This window comes from Eptesicus fuscus, chromosome 15 (assembly GCF_027574615.1).
Source record: "Eptesicus fuscus isolate TK198812 chromosome 15, DD_ASM_mEF_20220401, whole genome shotgun sequence".
Classification (NCBI taxonomy): Eukaryota; Metazoa; Chordata; class Mammalia; order Chiroptera; family Vespertilionidae; genus Eptesicus; species Eptesicus fuscus.
The window spans coordinates 37,733,522-37,747,732 of NC_072487.1; the positions used below are offsets into that span (position 1 = coordinate 37,733,522).

The 14,211-nt window shown below is 38.5% G+C and overlaps 2 protein-coding genes across 2 annotated transcripts in view; one reads left to right on the forward strand and one right to left on the reverse strand.

The window, feature by feature from the left end:
* The window catches only part of TMC1 (transmembrane channel like 1), a 325,206-nt gene that overhangs the window by 15,321 nt on the left and 295,674 nt on the right, over positions 1 to 14,211 (forward strand). The gene's annotated exons all lie outside the window — the stretch shown is intronic.
* Positions 6,464 to 6,854, reverse strand: LOC103297193 (60S ribosomal protein L36a-like). Its single transcript, XM_008153904.3, has one exon. It carries the CDS (start codon positions 6,831 to 6,833, stop codon positions 6,513 to 6,515), a length of 321 nt encoding a protein of 106 aa, XP_008152126.2. The 5' UTR covers positions 6,834 to 6,854; the 3' UTR covers positions 6,464 to 6,512.

Consider the following 14,211-nt stretch of genomic DNA (forward strand, 5'->3'; position numbering starts at 1 on the left):
GAGACAAACCAGCTAGGGCAATTTTGCATTTTTCTGATGGAGTCCACCCCCTAGCCAATCCGTTGTTCTCTGGGCTAGACTGACAGACAAGCACCTTCCCTAACTTACCCTGATTTCTACGCACATGTACCTATCTCTCCCTTCTCCTCCCAACAATCAGTAGCAGAGTGGGGAAGGAAGGGGTGTTAATCCCCTTGGAGGAGCAATGCTGTGTGAACCTTAGCTCCCTGATGAAGCTTCCCAGGTGACCATGCTTACAATGTCTGGCCTCCCCTTTGCTCTCTTCCTATTATTAATATTAACTAGTGAATTACAATGATAACATTATGATAAAGGAAAAAGTGTCACATAAGGCTCTATGAGTATATTTCTCCTAAGATGTTCTTGTCTCAAATTGTGTAACATAAGCTCAGGGAATGCTTTCATTACTGGGTCTCAAGCCATTGATGTAGTCACAGGTAACATAATTTGACAAAAAAAGGCCATCTTTTAAATTCATAAGGATAGCTTCTAGTTCAAGATGTCAAGGTGAACAGTCTCACTTATTCCTCTCTCATAGGACTAATTTAAAATGATAGTAGAAGAATAAGAAAAAATATAGCCCACAAAAATGGAGAGCATTGTAGGTGGTCATGAGAAGATGAGAAGAGGAAAAGCAGATGCTTTAAGAGGTTTATAAGAGCAGAGAAGAGGAGGAGGAAACAGCACTCTAGAATATGAGAGAAGGGAACTATAAGAATAGCAGTCACCAAGTTGCTTTGAAGAAACTTTGGATTCAGAACTGGAGCATCAGTCCAATAGCCAAGAAGTAGGAGTTCTAAAGACAAAACACTCATGATATAGGAAAGGAAATTGTTAAAAAAATAACATCTCCAGAGATAAAGGCAAATCATCATTCACAGGATCCATAAGATAAATGAAAAAAAAGTAGGATAAATAAAAAAGGCCCATACTTAGTATTGTTATGAAACTTCAGAACACTAAAGATTTAAAGTGAGAATTTACATCCATACACATTTACTTGAGGATAGACTCCAATAAAAAGAGGGTGAACGCCAAGAAAGAGAAAGAGGTGGGAATCCTCCTATATAATAAAACCCTAATATGCAAATTGACTAAACAGTAGAACGACCAGTTGCTATGATGCGCACTGACCACCAGGGGGCAGACGCTCAATGCAGGAGCTGCCCCCAGTGGGGGCCGGCAAGCGGGCAGTGCCAGGCCGCTAGTCAAGGTGAGTGCCAGCAGGGGGGGCCCCAATCGCCCTGCCCACTGGTCGCCCCACAGATTGGCCCTGATCACTGGCCAGGCCTAGAGACCCTACCCTATCTATTGGGAACAGTCTCTTAGATTTAAAAATTAAGACTTGGCAAGGCTACTCTAACCCTGAAAAAACAGGATCATGCAGCAATGACTTGCATGGACTCGGCTTGCACATTTTGTGGTCAGCCCTGATTCTGACACTTGTAACTGTGTGACAAAGCCAATTACTTAACTTCTCTCTGCTTCAGTTTTTCTACCCATAAGATGGGAAAAATGGTACTACTGCCTCAGAAGGATCATGTTATGTACTACTTATTATAATCAGGGCAAAATAATGTAGCTGCCCATACAACAGCAAGATGCCTTTCACCTATATGAAAAGTATGGTCACTGGTGCATGCAGTGTCCCAGATTGCGAGAGGGTGCAGGTCAGGCTGAGGGACCCCCCCTCACCCATGTGCATGAATTTTGTAATTTCGTGCACCAGGCCTCTAGTACATAATAAAGAATTTAATCTTGCCCCATAAGAGGTCAGGCCTTTGCTTTAGCTTCTGGGAGGTAATCTCTAAATTCCTGGAATGTCATGCCTAATAGGAGTGTCTTTGTTTGCCTGGGTAATTTGGACCAGCCTTATAAAAACTATGTGATTCAGGCTGGGGGCTTTGGGTCACACCTTGAGGGGCTGGAGATTATACTTAGCCATGTGAGCATACAATCATGTGTAAGTAATGGAGGCTCAATAAAAACTCTGAATACCAAGGCTCTGATGACGTGCTCTGGTTGGCAAAAGTCTGTGGTTGTTACACATCAATATTGAGAGAGTAAGTGTTCTGACTATGGAGAGGGGACAATGGAAGCTCTGAATAGGGTACTTCCTTAGGCTCTCCTCTATGTACTGCTTTCCTTGGCTGACTTCCGTCTGTAGTCTTTCTCTGCAATAAATCTTGACCATGAGTATAATAGTTTTCAATGCATTCTGTGGGCCCTTCTAGAGAAACAAACCTGGCATGACCCTTGCAACTTGCAATTGATGTCACCAGTTAGTGATCTTGTGTGGGCTGTGTTCCATCTAACCTTGCAGTTAGTTCTCTGCTTCTCAGGGACACACAAACAGAACTGGTTTAGGGGAATAATAAAATAGCATCCAAAGATGACAGTTGTGCAATAGGCCAAGTGAGGAAATTGGTCTAAATTAGAACAGAGATCAGCAGGCTAACAGAAAAATGTTTTCAGGGAAAAAATGGAATTATTTCAGATAATAAATGCTGTTAATGAGAAGTTGCAAGATATAAGGCTGTAATGGAAAAAGCCTTGGAATCTTAACAATGTAAAAAAGAATAACCAGAAACTCTAGGTAGATCAAACTACTTTAACAGAATGTCATGTTCCAAATATGAAATGATTTAAACCTTGATTATTTTTTAGCAATTGGTAAAATGTAAGAAAGGAGACTATATTTAACCTTGGCACTAGTGTATTTTCCTTTGAAGTGTAGGTGAGAGAAAGTAATTATTAGCACTTCCTGCTTCCGTGATGAAAAATAATGTGATGAATTGTCATAATAATGTAAAATTTGTTTACTCGCTATCAGCTTTCAAAATAAACCTCCTACAAAACATGGAAAAGCTAATCCTGATTAGGAGCAGAACATAAACACTCTCCACATTGATGGTGTTAAAGTAAAGCTCTAGCTGACAGATGTTGGGAAATGAAAGGTAGGTAGGAGAAGAGCAAGGAATAGGAAGGGTACAAACACCCTCATTTAACAAAGTGAGGTGTGAAGAGAATCTATTAAAAAAATCAATAAAAATTTAAATAGTGATGACAAAAATGCAGTGCAGTGGAAAAGAGAATGTTCTATCTGGAAACAAACAACCCACTCACACTGTAAATAAAAATATCAATTCTAGGTAATTTGTAGACCTTTTAACTATGAAAAGTAAAACAGTAAGGCCTTAGAAGATAAAATAAGTTAGATTCATGATTTCAATATGAGGGAATTATTTAAAAAAAATAAAAAATATATATATATATATATTTATATATTTTATTTTTTTCCCAGAGAGGAAGGGAGAGGGAGAGAGATAGAAACATCAATGATGAGAGAGAATCATGATGGGCTGCTTCCTGCACACCCCCTACTGAGGATCGAGCCTGCAACATGGGCTTGTGCCCTGACCAGGAATTGAACCATGACCTCCTGGTTCATAGTCAATACTCAACTAGTGAGCCACGCTGGCCAGGGGAAGGAATTATTTTTAAGCATATTGAAATTAAGAAACACCAACCTTAAAGGTAAGGACTGATAAATTTGATTACAGTAAAATTAAAAATATTCAAAAAATTTAAAATAGTAAAAAGGAAAACCATACAAGAGCTACAATGGAGTAAAGACAGTCTCTCTAATTTATGGTGTTTGGAAAATTGGACAGATACATGCAAAAAAATGAAACTATATCACCAACTTACACCATACACAAGAATAAACTCAAAATGGATAAAAGACCAAAATGTAAGTTGTGAAACTATAAAAATCCTAGAAGAAACCATAGGCAGCATCTCTCATAGTAATATGTTCATCAATACATCTCCTAGGGCAGGTAAATGGGAAAATAAACAAATGGGACGACATCAAAATAAAAAGCTTCTGCACAGCGAAAGAAACCAACAAAATTAAGAGAGCCCACTGTATCCGAGAACATATTTGCCAATGATACATGTGATAAAGGGTTAATATCCAAAATATATAAGGAACTCATATCACTTAACAAAAGGAAGACAAACAATCCAATTTAAAAATGGGCAGAGGACCTAAATAGATACTTTTCCAAAGTGGACATTCAGATGAAAGTTGAGATTCTACCCTATTAAATTAACTTCTAAAAATATGATGGATTAAGCTCTGCGACTCTTAGACATTTATTATAACATTTATGATGAAATCTGAAAATTTTATAAAGGGGAAAATGTTGTTTCAGCTCAGTAGCTCTTTTTGACTTTCTAGCTAACAGAGAAATAAATATGACTAAATGTTCTGAGAAATGTTTTCCCAAGGCAGTTAATAAACAAATGAATAAATTATACTTGTAGATCCAAGTAATTTTCTTTTTATATTTTATTATGGGCTTTAAACTCACTTTTTAGGGAAGCATATTGAGATGTCTAGATTTTTCTGCCTTTGTAGACTTAGGAACTATTTTGTTCTCCATTCAAATGTAAACTATCCATCTGATCGTAATGTCTCAGTAAGGTTCAGCGTTGACAATAAAAAGACTAAGGATACCCCACTGCACTCATTTATGGCATGCACCGGAACCACACAAATGCCCACTCAGTTGTGGCAGGTCACCTTGCTTCTGGTTTTGTGTTGTGTTTCAGCTCATCCTGTCCTTGTTCAAACTTTCCATACACATTTCCAAAAGAATGGTCATCCTAGTCCACCTGTGCTAAAAGCATGCATTAGGCCTTATTTCTTTAAGAAGGTTGCATTTCAGGTATAGGATTTAGAAAATAACTAGTCATAGGAATAAAGATCAACCAATCTGTTTTTCCTCACTGGAGGATATGTGTAGTAATTTAAGAGAGAGAGGATGGGAGAGAGAGGAGAGAAGAGTGAGGGAAGAGAGGGAGGGAGGGAGGGAGAGAGGGAAAGAGAGAGAAAGAGAAAGAGAAAGGAAGAGAGAGAGAGAGAGAGAGAAGAGACAAGAGACAAGATGTGAAAGAGAAGCATTGATCAATTGCCTCCCATTCTCATCCCGACTGGGTATTGAACCCGTAATCTAGGTATGTGCCCTAACTGGAATCGAACCAGCAACCTTTTGGTTCACAGGACAATGCTCTACGACAGTGGTCGGCAAACTCATTAGTCAACAGAGCCAAATATCAATAGTACAACGATTGAAATTTCTTTTGAGAGCCGAAAACCGATTTCTGCCCATGGGCCACGAAGTTTCAATCACACTGTACTTGCGCGCCCGCACGTGGTATTTTGTGGAAGAGCTACACTCAAGGGGCCAAAGAGCCGCATGTGGCTCGCGAGTCGCAGTTTGCTGACCACGGCTCTAGGAGATACCAGTGCAGGGCAAACAATCTGTTTTTAAAATAGGTTGTCAAATAACCAGCTGCAGGCACTAAATTCAACCTACAAGTGTGTATGTACTCAAGAATGAGTCTGAGTCATCTGCTCTGTCTGTTTGGCACCCCTGTTTACACCACATCATGAGCCTGCTCATGTAGCAAGGCTGTTGATAAATAGCTTACCCTTTCTGACAGCATGGATGAGGAAAGGACAACCTGATCTTGGTTGATAAAATATGTATCTTATTGTGCAGTGAAGGGATATTTTTGAAAGCCATGAGCAATTATTAAAGATGCTTGTGTGTGTGTGTGTGTGTGTGTGTGTGTGTGTGCACTTGTTTTATATGATAGGTACTGATTCATGTTTTAAGAGGGTGTGCTTTTCTGTCTTAAAGAGTTGGCAGCCAGCTCGCCCTCTCAGAAATGGGAAATTTCTTGAGCTAATTTGGACATGCAGGCTATGTTTTTGTTCCACAAAGCTGTAACTCTTTGTCTAGACAGCCCTGCCAATTATCTGTGAATATCCCTATTCAGTATTGACTTTTAAAAAATAACAAAAAGGCCAGGTTTTTTTTATTAGCCTGTTTTGTACCTAAGCTTTTAGGACAATTATATATTAATATCATTTCTAAAGCAGAAAGGAGTTATTTTTTTTTTCAGAAAGAAGTTATTTGAAGTGATGACCTGATTACCTTGATGAAGAAAATCATATAGCTGCTATCTACTTTTTGAAAATGTGGCCTTTGGTTTGAGGGCAGCTTGGGAGGTAAGAACTTTTGGATTTAATTCCAAATTCTAGGTTAAGGTATGGCCAAATAATTTAGTCTTTCTATGTCTTAGTTTACTAATCTGTTAAAGAGGAATCAAAACATTTACTTATCTCCTTGCAGAAAATAAAGCATTGGCAGAGGTGGGAGACAGGGGCGGGCTATAAGGGGCCAATGGGAGAAAAAAGGGACTTATGTAATACTTTTAATAAAAATAAAAAATATATATATAAAGCATTGGCAATTGATTTGAAGGAACAAATCAGTGCAAATGCATTTGTTCTGTTTAAAGGGCTATGCCACATACTATTTATTGTTTATTTTATTTAATTAATTTATATATTATTTTTTTAAAGTGAACACATCAAGATTTTATTGTCATATAATAAAACAAAATATGACGCTCTAGAACTGGATCACTTGACCCTTTCTCTTCTTATCTCCTCCCAGTTCAAAATGCTTGCATCTCTTAATGGCCAGCATTCTCTTAGATCTGCAGTTAGGCTCAACGCATTCAAGCCTCAGCACAATCTTCTTTGTAGTTTTAGCCTTTTTTCGGAAAATAGGCTTAGTCTGCCCACCATAGCCACTTTGCTTCCTGTCATAACGCCGCTTTCCCTGCGCATACAGAGAATCCTTGCCCTTCTTGTACTGTGTTACTTTGTGGGGTTGATGCTTGCCACACTTCTTACAGAAAGTTTGGCGGGTTTTAGGAACGTTCACCATGTTTGCGAGCACTATCAGCAGTGAAAGTGTTATTTTATTTTTTAATATACTTTTATTGATTTCAGAGAGGAAGGGAGAGGGAGAGAGAGAGAGAAACATCAGTGATGAGAGAGAATCATTGATTGGCTGCCTCCTGCACACCCCCAACTGGGGATTGAGCCCACAACCCCGGCATGTGCCCTTGACTAGAATCAAATCCGGGACCTTTCAGTCCATAGGCCAACACTCTATCCACTGAGCCAAACCAGCTAGGGCTAGTGTTATCTGTTTGCTCCTTTATTCTGGCACCATCCAGTATATGTATTCTCTTGTGGTCATCACCTTTCTCACAAGAAAAAGACCTGTCACTGTGACAAGAATTCAGAGAGAAATTGTGTGTCATGTGCAGCTTAGCTAACCAGCAAACCAGCAAAATTAAGGCAGATTTTGTGAAAATTCCATTTTGTATTTTCTGAATTATGAGGAGACAGAATTTTCTCAGTGGGCACAAACATGAACAAATGAGGCTAGTGTGACCTATTACAAGGAATCACAAATAGAGAAGAGAGATGGTAGCATCCTCTTTTCTTAGGGTCTTTCAAACAGATAAATAAAAACAAACCAAAAACGTGGCTCCCAAATAAATGCAAGAGGATTTGTTTGGTCACTTTTTTAGAGATCCTTTGAATTTACAGCATGCGGGCATGAGTATTAGGTTAGCCACCAACTAGAGTGTCAACCTAAGTGCCAAGCTGTGTATTATGTGTTGAGAACTCAAAAGTGAAAAAGAAACAATTTTTGCTTTCAAGGTCTTCTTAACTTCCATGGGAGAGAAAGACATACCAACAAATTACAATGCTGTTTGATAAGTGCTAGACGAGTAGCAAACTAGTAGCAAAAACATGTGCTATGATTTCAAATTTTGCCTGGGGGTGGTTGGGACTGAAGAAGTCATATCTGCACTTGACCTTGAAGATCCAGTGGGGGTTAGTCAGGATAGGTCATTCTCGGCTGAGGGCAGAACCTGAACAAAGGCCTGGAGAAGTGGCTGTTAGTGGTAGATGAGCTTATTTTAGAGAGGAGATAGTATTTGAGTAAGTATTTCAGGTTGGCAATCCTGTCAGGTTGCCATTCATTGGCTATGTGATTTGAGACACATTACATGGTGTCCCTGAGCCTGTTTCTGCATCGGCAATGCGGGGATGTTATCTATCCTGCAGAGTTGTTGAGATTTCAATGAAATGATCAATGTAAAAAGGGCCAGGAACAGTGCAAGGACAGAGTAGATGTTCAGTAAATGGTCACTGTTGTTTCACCTCCTTGACTGGGCTGCCGTTGTTGCTGTGGAACTGCAAATTGTTTAGAATATCATGATTTTATACTGGGAAGGGCCTCTCAACATAAGCCATCTGTAAAATGGAAATAATACCTACTTTCAGGGTTGTTTTGTGGATTAGAATTAACATTAAACACAGGCCCAATAAAGATGCTCTGGAAACAGTAGTTATTATCATTAAAATAACACTTGTCTCTCAAAGGCCAAAATATATGTATATTTTCTTTATACTCAGATTATGAAGCTTTGCACGTGTACAGAGCTGCACCTTCTGCTAAACCAACGGCAGAAAGTCACTTTTGAAAGTATATTTCCCTGAAAGGTAATGTGTCATATTTATGAATACGTTTTCTGTGTGAGCTGGTTGGTATAAATAAGTCATCCAAACATGTTTGTTTGGCTATTTCTGTGTCCCTGGACCAGGCCCTGGACCAGGCACCCAGAAGATGCTTATAGAAATACCTACTACATGAATTAGTGGGTAACTCTCTAGTGGTTCTCTCAAACACATTTTTTTTTTAAATGGAGAAAAACAATTTTACATTCTAAAATTGCCTTTTCAAAACCAAGTGTCCAAACCACTTGAACAATTCAACATGTACAAATGCACATGGTATCAGCTGGTGGAGAGGGTCATGCTGCTTCAGAATCACTTATTTACCTGGAGGAAGCATTGGTTCAACCTATAATTATCATCGTAAACAGTTATTATAGCCATGATCATCATTATGACATTTCTAATAAGTATTATTGTAGAGGTCAACCTAGTGTTATATCAATAAACCAGGACTAGAATATCTTACGAGTTCACTTCATAGTTTTTCTTGCTAGACCTGTATTTAGATACCAGAAATGGTAGAAAATCCAGCACTTTTTAGTTTCCCAAGAAAACCTCCTTTACTTTTTTCTCCGCCCAATTGCATAATGCTTCTGAGAGGTCATGTCTCCACTGTTCTTTCCTGTTTTGATGATGAGCATTGATAATAGTGGAAATGGTTACATGGAGTCTGGCTCAAGCTTGTGAAAATGTCACACATTCTGACTTAAAAAATGTTGGATTGCAGCGGGAAAAATCAGCATGGATGCCCTTGAACTTTCATATCACACAACAGCTGCAACCTCAGAGCTCTAATTATCTCTTCCACCAACTTCAAAGCAGAACTGGACCCACATTATGCGACACAAAGCCTCTTCTGTCTCACTTTTGAAGGGCTGTGGGAGAGAGAGACTTCACAGCTTGCCTTGAAAATGTATCTGTTCTTTAAGAAATTATTTGGTTCACATGCTAAATAGAAATTTATAATATTACAAATTTAGCTTAACTCTTGTTTGTTCCTCAGTAGGAAAGGAAAGAAAATGTATCTAACCAACACTCTTTTTGTTGCAATGAGTTATTTGGCTTAAATTCAGCATCTCTCTTCTGGTAGAGACTTTGAAAATCCATTTCTTTATAGATTTTAAAATTAGGGAAGTTAGTTGGGAATTTACACTCTGGGGTTTTCAGAGGCTCCATGGCTTGTAACAAAAGCTGTATTTACTTTCAGTTGAGACAATTGATATTATAGGTGCTGCTTGTAGGTTTCACTACCCTGGGCCTTCATGTTCAGCTGTTCTTTTCACCATTGTCATTTATTCACTGAGCAGCTACAGTTAGGCTCAATATCTAAAATTGCGATTTTTGTAGATAAAAATGATAAGGTAACCTAATGTTCAATCTCTTAAGTATTTATTGAGTAACCAACCACGTAAAAGCAAAGGTTCAATTGTAGAATACTAAATCACAACTTTTCAAAGATTCACTCTATTGATTTGGTACTGTACTATTTTCTATTTGCAAACAATATTTTATATGGCACTTAATTTTTTTAAGAAGTTACTGGTTTGCAAATTATGTAATTAATATGTTTGACCAGGGGGATTGAGCAAAAAATATCCTTAAAGTTTGTTAGTTTAAAAAAGAAAACAGCCCTAGCTGGTTTGGCTCAGTGGATAGAGCGTCAGCTTGCGGACTGATGGGTCTCAGATTGAATTTCAGTCAAGGGCACATGCCTGGGTTTCGGGCTTGATCCCCAGTAGGGGACGTGCAGGATGCAGCCAATCAATGATTCTCTCTTATCATTGATGTTTCCATCTCTCTTTCTCTCTCCCTTCCTCTCTCAAATCAATAAGAGATATATTTAAAAACAATAAGAAGGAAGAAATTTGTCCATATATATTGAAAAATGGTTAAATAATATGGAAGTCTATAAAATAAAACCCAAAACTTATTTTCTTACCACCTGGAGTAAACTGTGTTAACAACTTTTATTTTAGTCCAGACCTCTCTTTTTCTTTATTTTACATATAAAATGAAATATGCAGCTTTTTCCCACTCAGAATTATAGCATGGATAATTCTCATACATGCAGAATACTTAACTTTTGAAATCAAGAAGAGTTAACATGTCCACTCTTAAATAGTTTTTTTAATAGTTATTTCCCACATTCAGTTGCTTTGTAATTGAGTGCTTTCCAAATTAGTTCTGTGGTAATTGCCCAAAAACATTAAAAGAAGACTTATAGTCTCAAAACACTTTTATTTAAAAACATCTTCTAAAGAACATAAGGTACAGTAACTATACGATTTTAGCATGGTGGGTTGAAAACAAAACAAAAATACTTATTCAAATGCTTTATCTCTGCTATACCAAATAAGAACAAACTTAGAATCCTCAAAACAAATAAAACAAAACAAAACAAAACCCCCACTAGGTTCCCAGGGGGCATATGCACCATAGCCAACATCAAATGATGTTGTTTTCATCTTTTTAAAAATTGAGATATAATTGACACATCCAATATAATAAAAGGCTAATATGCAAATTGTCCCCTCGGGAGTTGACCAGGAGTTCAACTGACTGAGAGTTTGACTGCTCACTATGACATGCAGTGACCACCAGTGGGTGGCGCGGAACAAAGGAAGGCCCCAGCCGCCCTGATCACTGGCCAGGCCTAGGGACTCGACCCTTGCATGAATTTTGTGCACCAGACCTCTAGTAACATTATATTAATTTCAAGTATACAACATAATAATTGGATATATGTTTGGTTTCATCTTAGTTTTTTTTTTTTTTTATATTTTTGTTGGTTTCAGAGAGGAAGGGAGAAAGAGAAAGATAGAAACATCAATGATGAGAGAGAATCATCAATTGGCTGCCTCCTGCACACCCCACACTGGGGATCAAGCCCTAACCCTGGCATATGCCCCAACTGGTATTTGAGAATCTAACTGTGACCTCTTGGTTCATAGGTCAACACTTAACCACTGAGCCATACCAGCTGGGCTCATCTTAGGTTTTAATTAAAAGATAATGAAGTCCAAATTTTTACATTTAAGTTCATCCTCTCTTTAAATTTTTCTTAAATGTTTGCCATCTTATATTGTTTGCTGATGAGCACAGGAGGCAGAACAAGTAGGTAGAATACAAATGTTAATAGAAAAATCTCTGAAATAACTCACTGTGTTTAGTTTAACAAACTTTTTAAACTTTTATATATAAACTGGATATAGTTGAAGTTGAATATTTTATATATATATATATATATATATATATACATACACACAAACATATATATATTAGTGGCCTGGTGCATGAAATATTATATATATATATATATACATACACACAAACATATATATATTAGTGGCCTGGTGCATGAAACTCATGATGGGGGGGTGTCCCTTAGCCCAGCCTGAACCCTCTCCAATCTGGAACATCCTTCCCACAATCCAGGACCGCTGGCTCCTAACCGCTCACCTGCCTGCCTGCCTGATTGCCCCCAACTGCCCCCCACCCACGGCCTGCTCGCCCCAACTGCCCCCCCTGCCAGCCTGATCACCCCCAAGTGTCCCCCCTCATTGGCCTGCTCGTACCTAACTACCTCTGCCTCGGCCCCACCACCATGGCTTTGTCCATAAGGATGTCTGAAAAGTCTCCCGGAAGGTCTCCTGGTCTAATTAGTATATTACCCTTTTATTAGTATACTAGAGGTCTGTTGCAGGAAGATTCCTGCAAGAAGAGGGCTTCCTCGGGCCTATTCCTGCAAGAATAGGGCTTCCTGTGGCTGGAGCGAAGCGGAGAAGGGACTTTGCTCCCTTCTTCGCTGCCTCACTTCCTCCCGTCTCCACTGCCTCGCTCCCTCCCGTCTCCACTGCCTCACTGCCTCTCCACCGCTTCAGTCCCTTCTGCTGCACTTGCTTCGCTCCCTTCTGCAGCGCTTGGCTTCCTTCTACGCTATCTTCAGTCTTCTCTCAGTGCCTGCATATGCAAATCAACCTCCATCGTTGTTGGGTTAATTTACATACTCACTCCTGATTGGCTGGTGGGCGTAGCGGAGGGGTGGTCAATTTGCATGTTTCTCTTTTATTAGTGTAGATATATAGCATCATAGTTTGTTTTTTTAAAATATATTTTTATTGATTTCAGAGAGGAAGGGAGAGGGAAAGAGATAGAAACATCAATGATGAGAGAGAATCATTGATCAACTGCCTCCTGCATGCCCCCTCCTGGGGATCGTGCCTGCAACCTGGGCATATGCCCTTGACCAGAATCAAACCCAGGACCCTTCAGTCTGCAGACTGACACTCTATTCACAAAGCCAAACCAGCTGGGCACATCATAGTTTCTGATAGTAAAAGATTTGGTTCCCAGGGAAGACATATATTATCATGTTAACAAATTGGAGAACACTGGCATGGTGGCAAGAACTCTGTTCTGAAATCAAGAGACTTGATGTTTTCTCTGAAGTGAAAATGGAGGTAGATTGAGTTATTTATAACTCCTTCAGTATTTCCCCCCCACGCCCTACCCCCAGACAGAAAAAACAAAATCTACTTCTATAAATACCAGTTTACTGAGGAACCCAAGTATTGATCCTATTGTGGTGAGGGTGTTTTTTGGTATCTTTTTTGCATTTTTCAAATAACAGGTATGTCCTAACTTAAGAAAAAACAGTATGTACATCTAAACCCAGAAAACTATAAACATGGTCTTTTCAACTTGAATTACAAAAACATTTACTTCTTCATTTCCTTTATATTTGTAAACTCTACCAGTGAACTTAAAATGTTATGGAATTTGGTCAAACTGAAAAAGTAGCATAGCTATTTTTAAATAGCTGTGCATTTTGTACCAAATAGTGCATTTGTACCAAAATACAATAAATTATAACTGCTATCTGCTTATAGAAATGCAGGCTTTGTTTTCTTGTGGCACAGAATGTGCAAATAAAAGTCTTAGGAAAATATAAGGTTTTCTTCTTCCCCCACCTCCACAGTGTATGTTGAAAGTTACAGTACAAATCATTCAGGACAGATTGATATCTGTGGGAACCTTACTTGTTTATCTGTTGAAAATGACAAATGAAAAGGCTTTAAAGTAACCTAAGACAAAAGAATATTTTTGAGAAATGCATAAAATGTGTCCCTTAATTTCTTTGGCCATATGAGGAGTTAACTGTAGTTTATCTTCTTCTTCTTCTCTCTCTCTCTCTCTCTCTCTCGCTCTCTCTCTCTCTCTCTCTCTCTCTCTGTTTGTTTCGGTGGTTGAGAGAGGACAGATCAATTAACCCTTAGCATTGCTGAAGTGCTCAAGTGTTGTCATATTCTGTACTAATAGAAATCTAAGTGGAATAGTCTGGGTGCTCAACCTGAATTACTGTTAAGTCATTCCATACCTATGAGTGATTATTATACAGTAGGGCCTCAGACTGCATTGTGTCTCCATTTCTACCCCTGGAAAATATTTAAGTGATTACCTGAAATGATAACAACAATAACAACAAAAACCTTCTCTTTGTAAATCTGGAAAAATTAAGCCAAGACTGGTTCATCAGACTATTATTTCTCTATAAAAGTTATTAGGCACATTCATTTATTTTTGATATGTATTCTTGGTTTGCACAAATATGTTCATTGTAGAGGAATCTCAAAACACAAATGAACAACAATAACGAATTGCTAGTGGCACCTGAAGAAATTACTATAATAACATTTTAGAGGCTAACTTTTCAGTCTTCTGAGTTT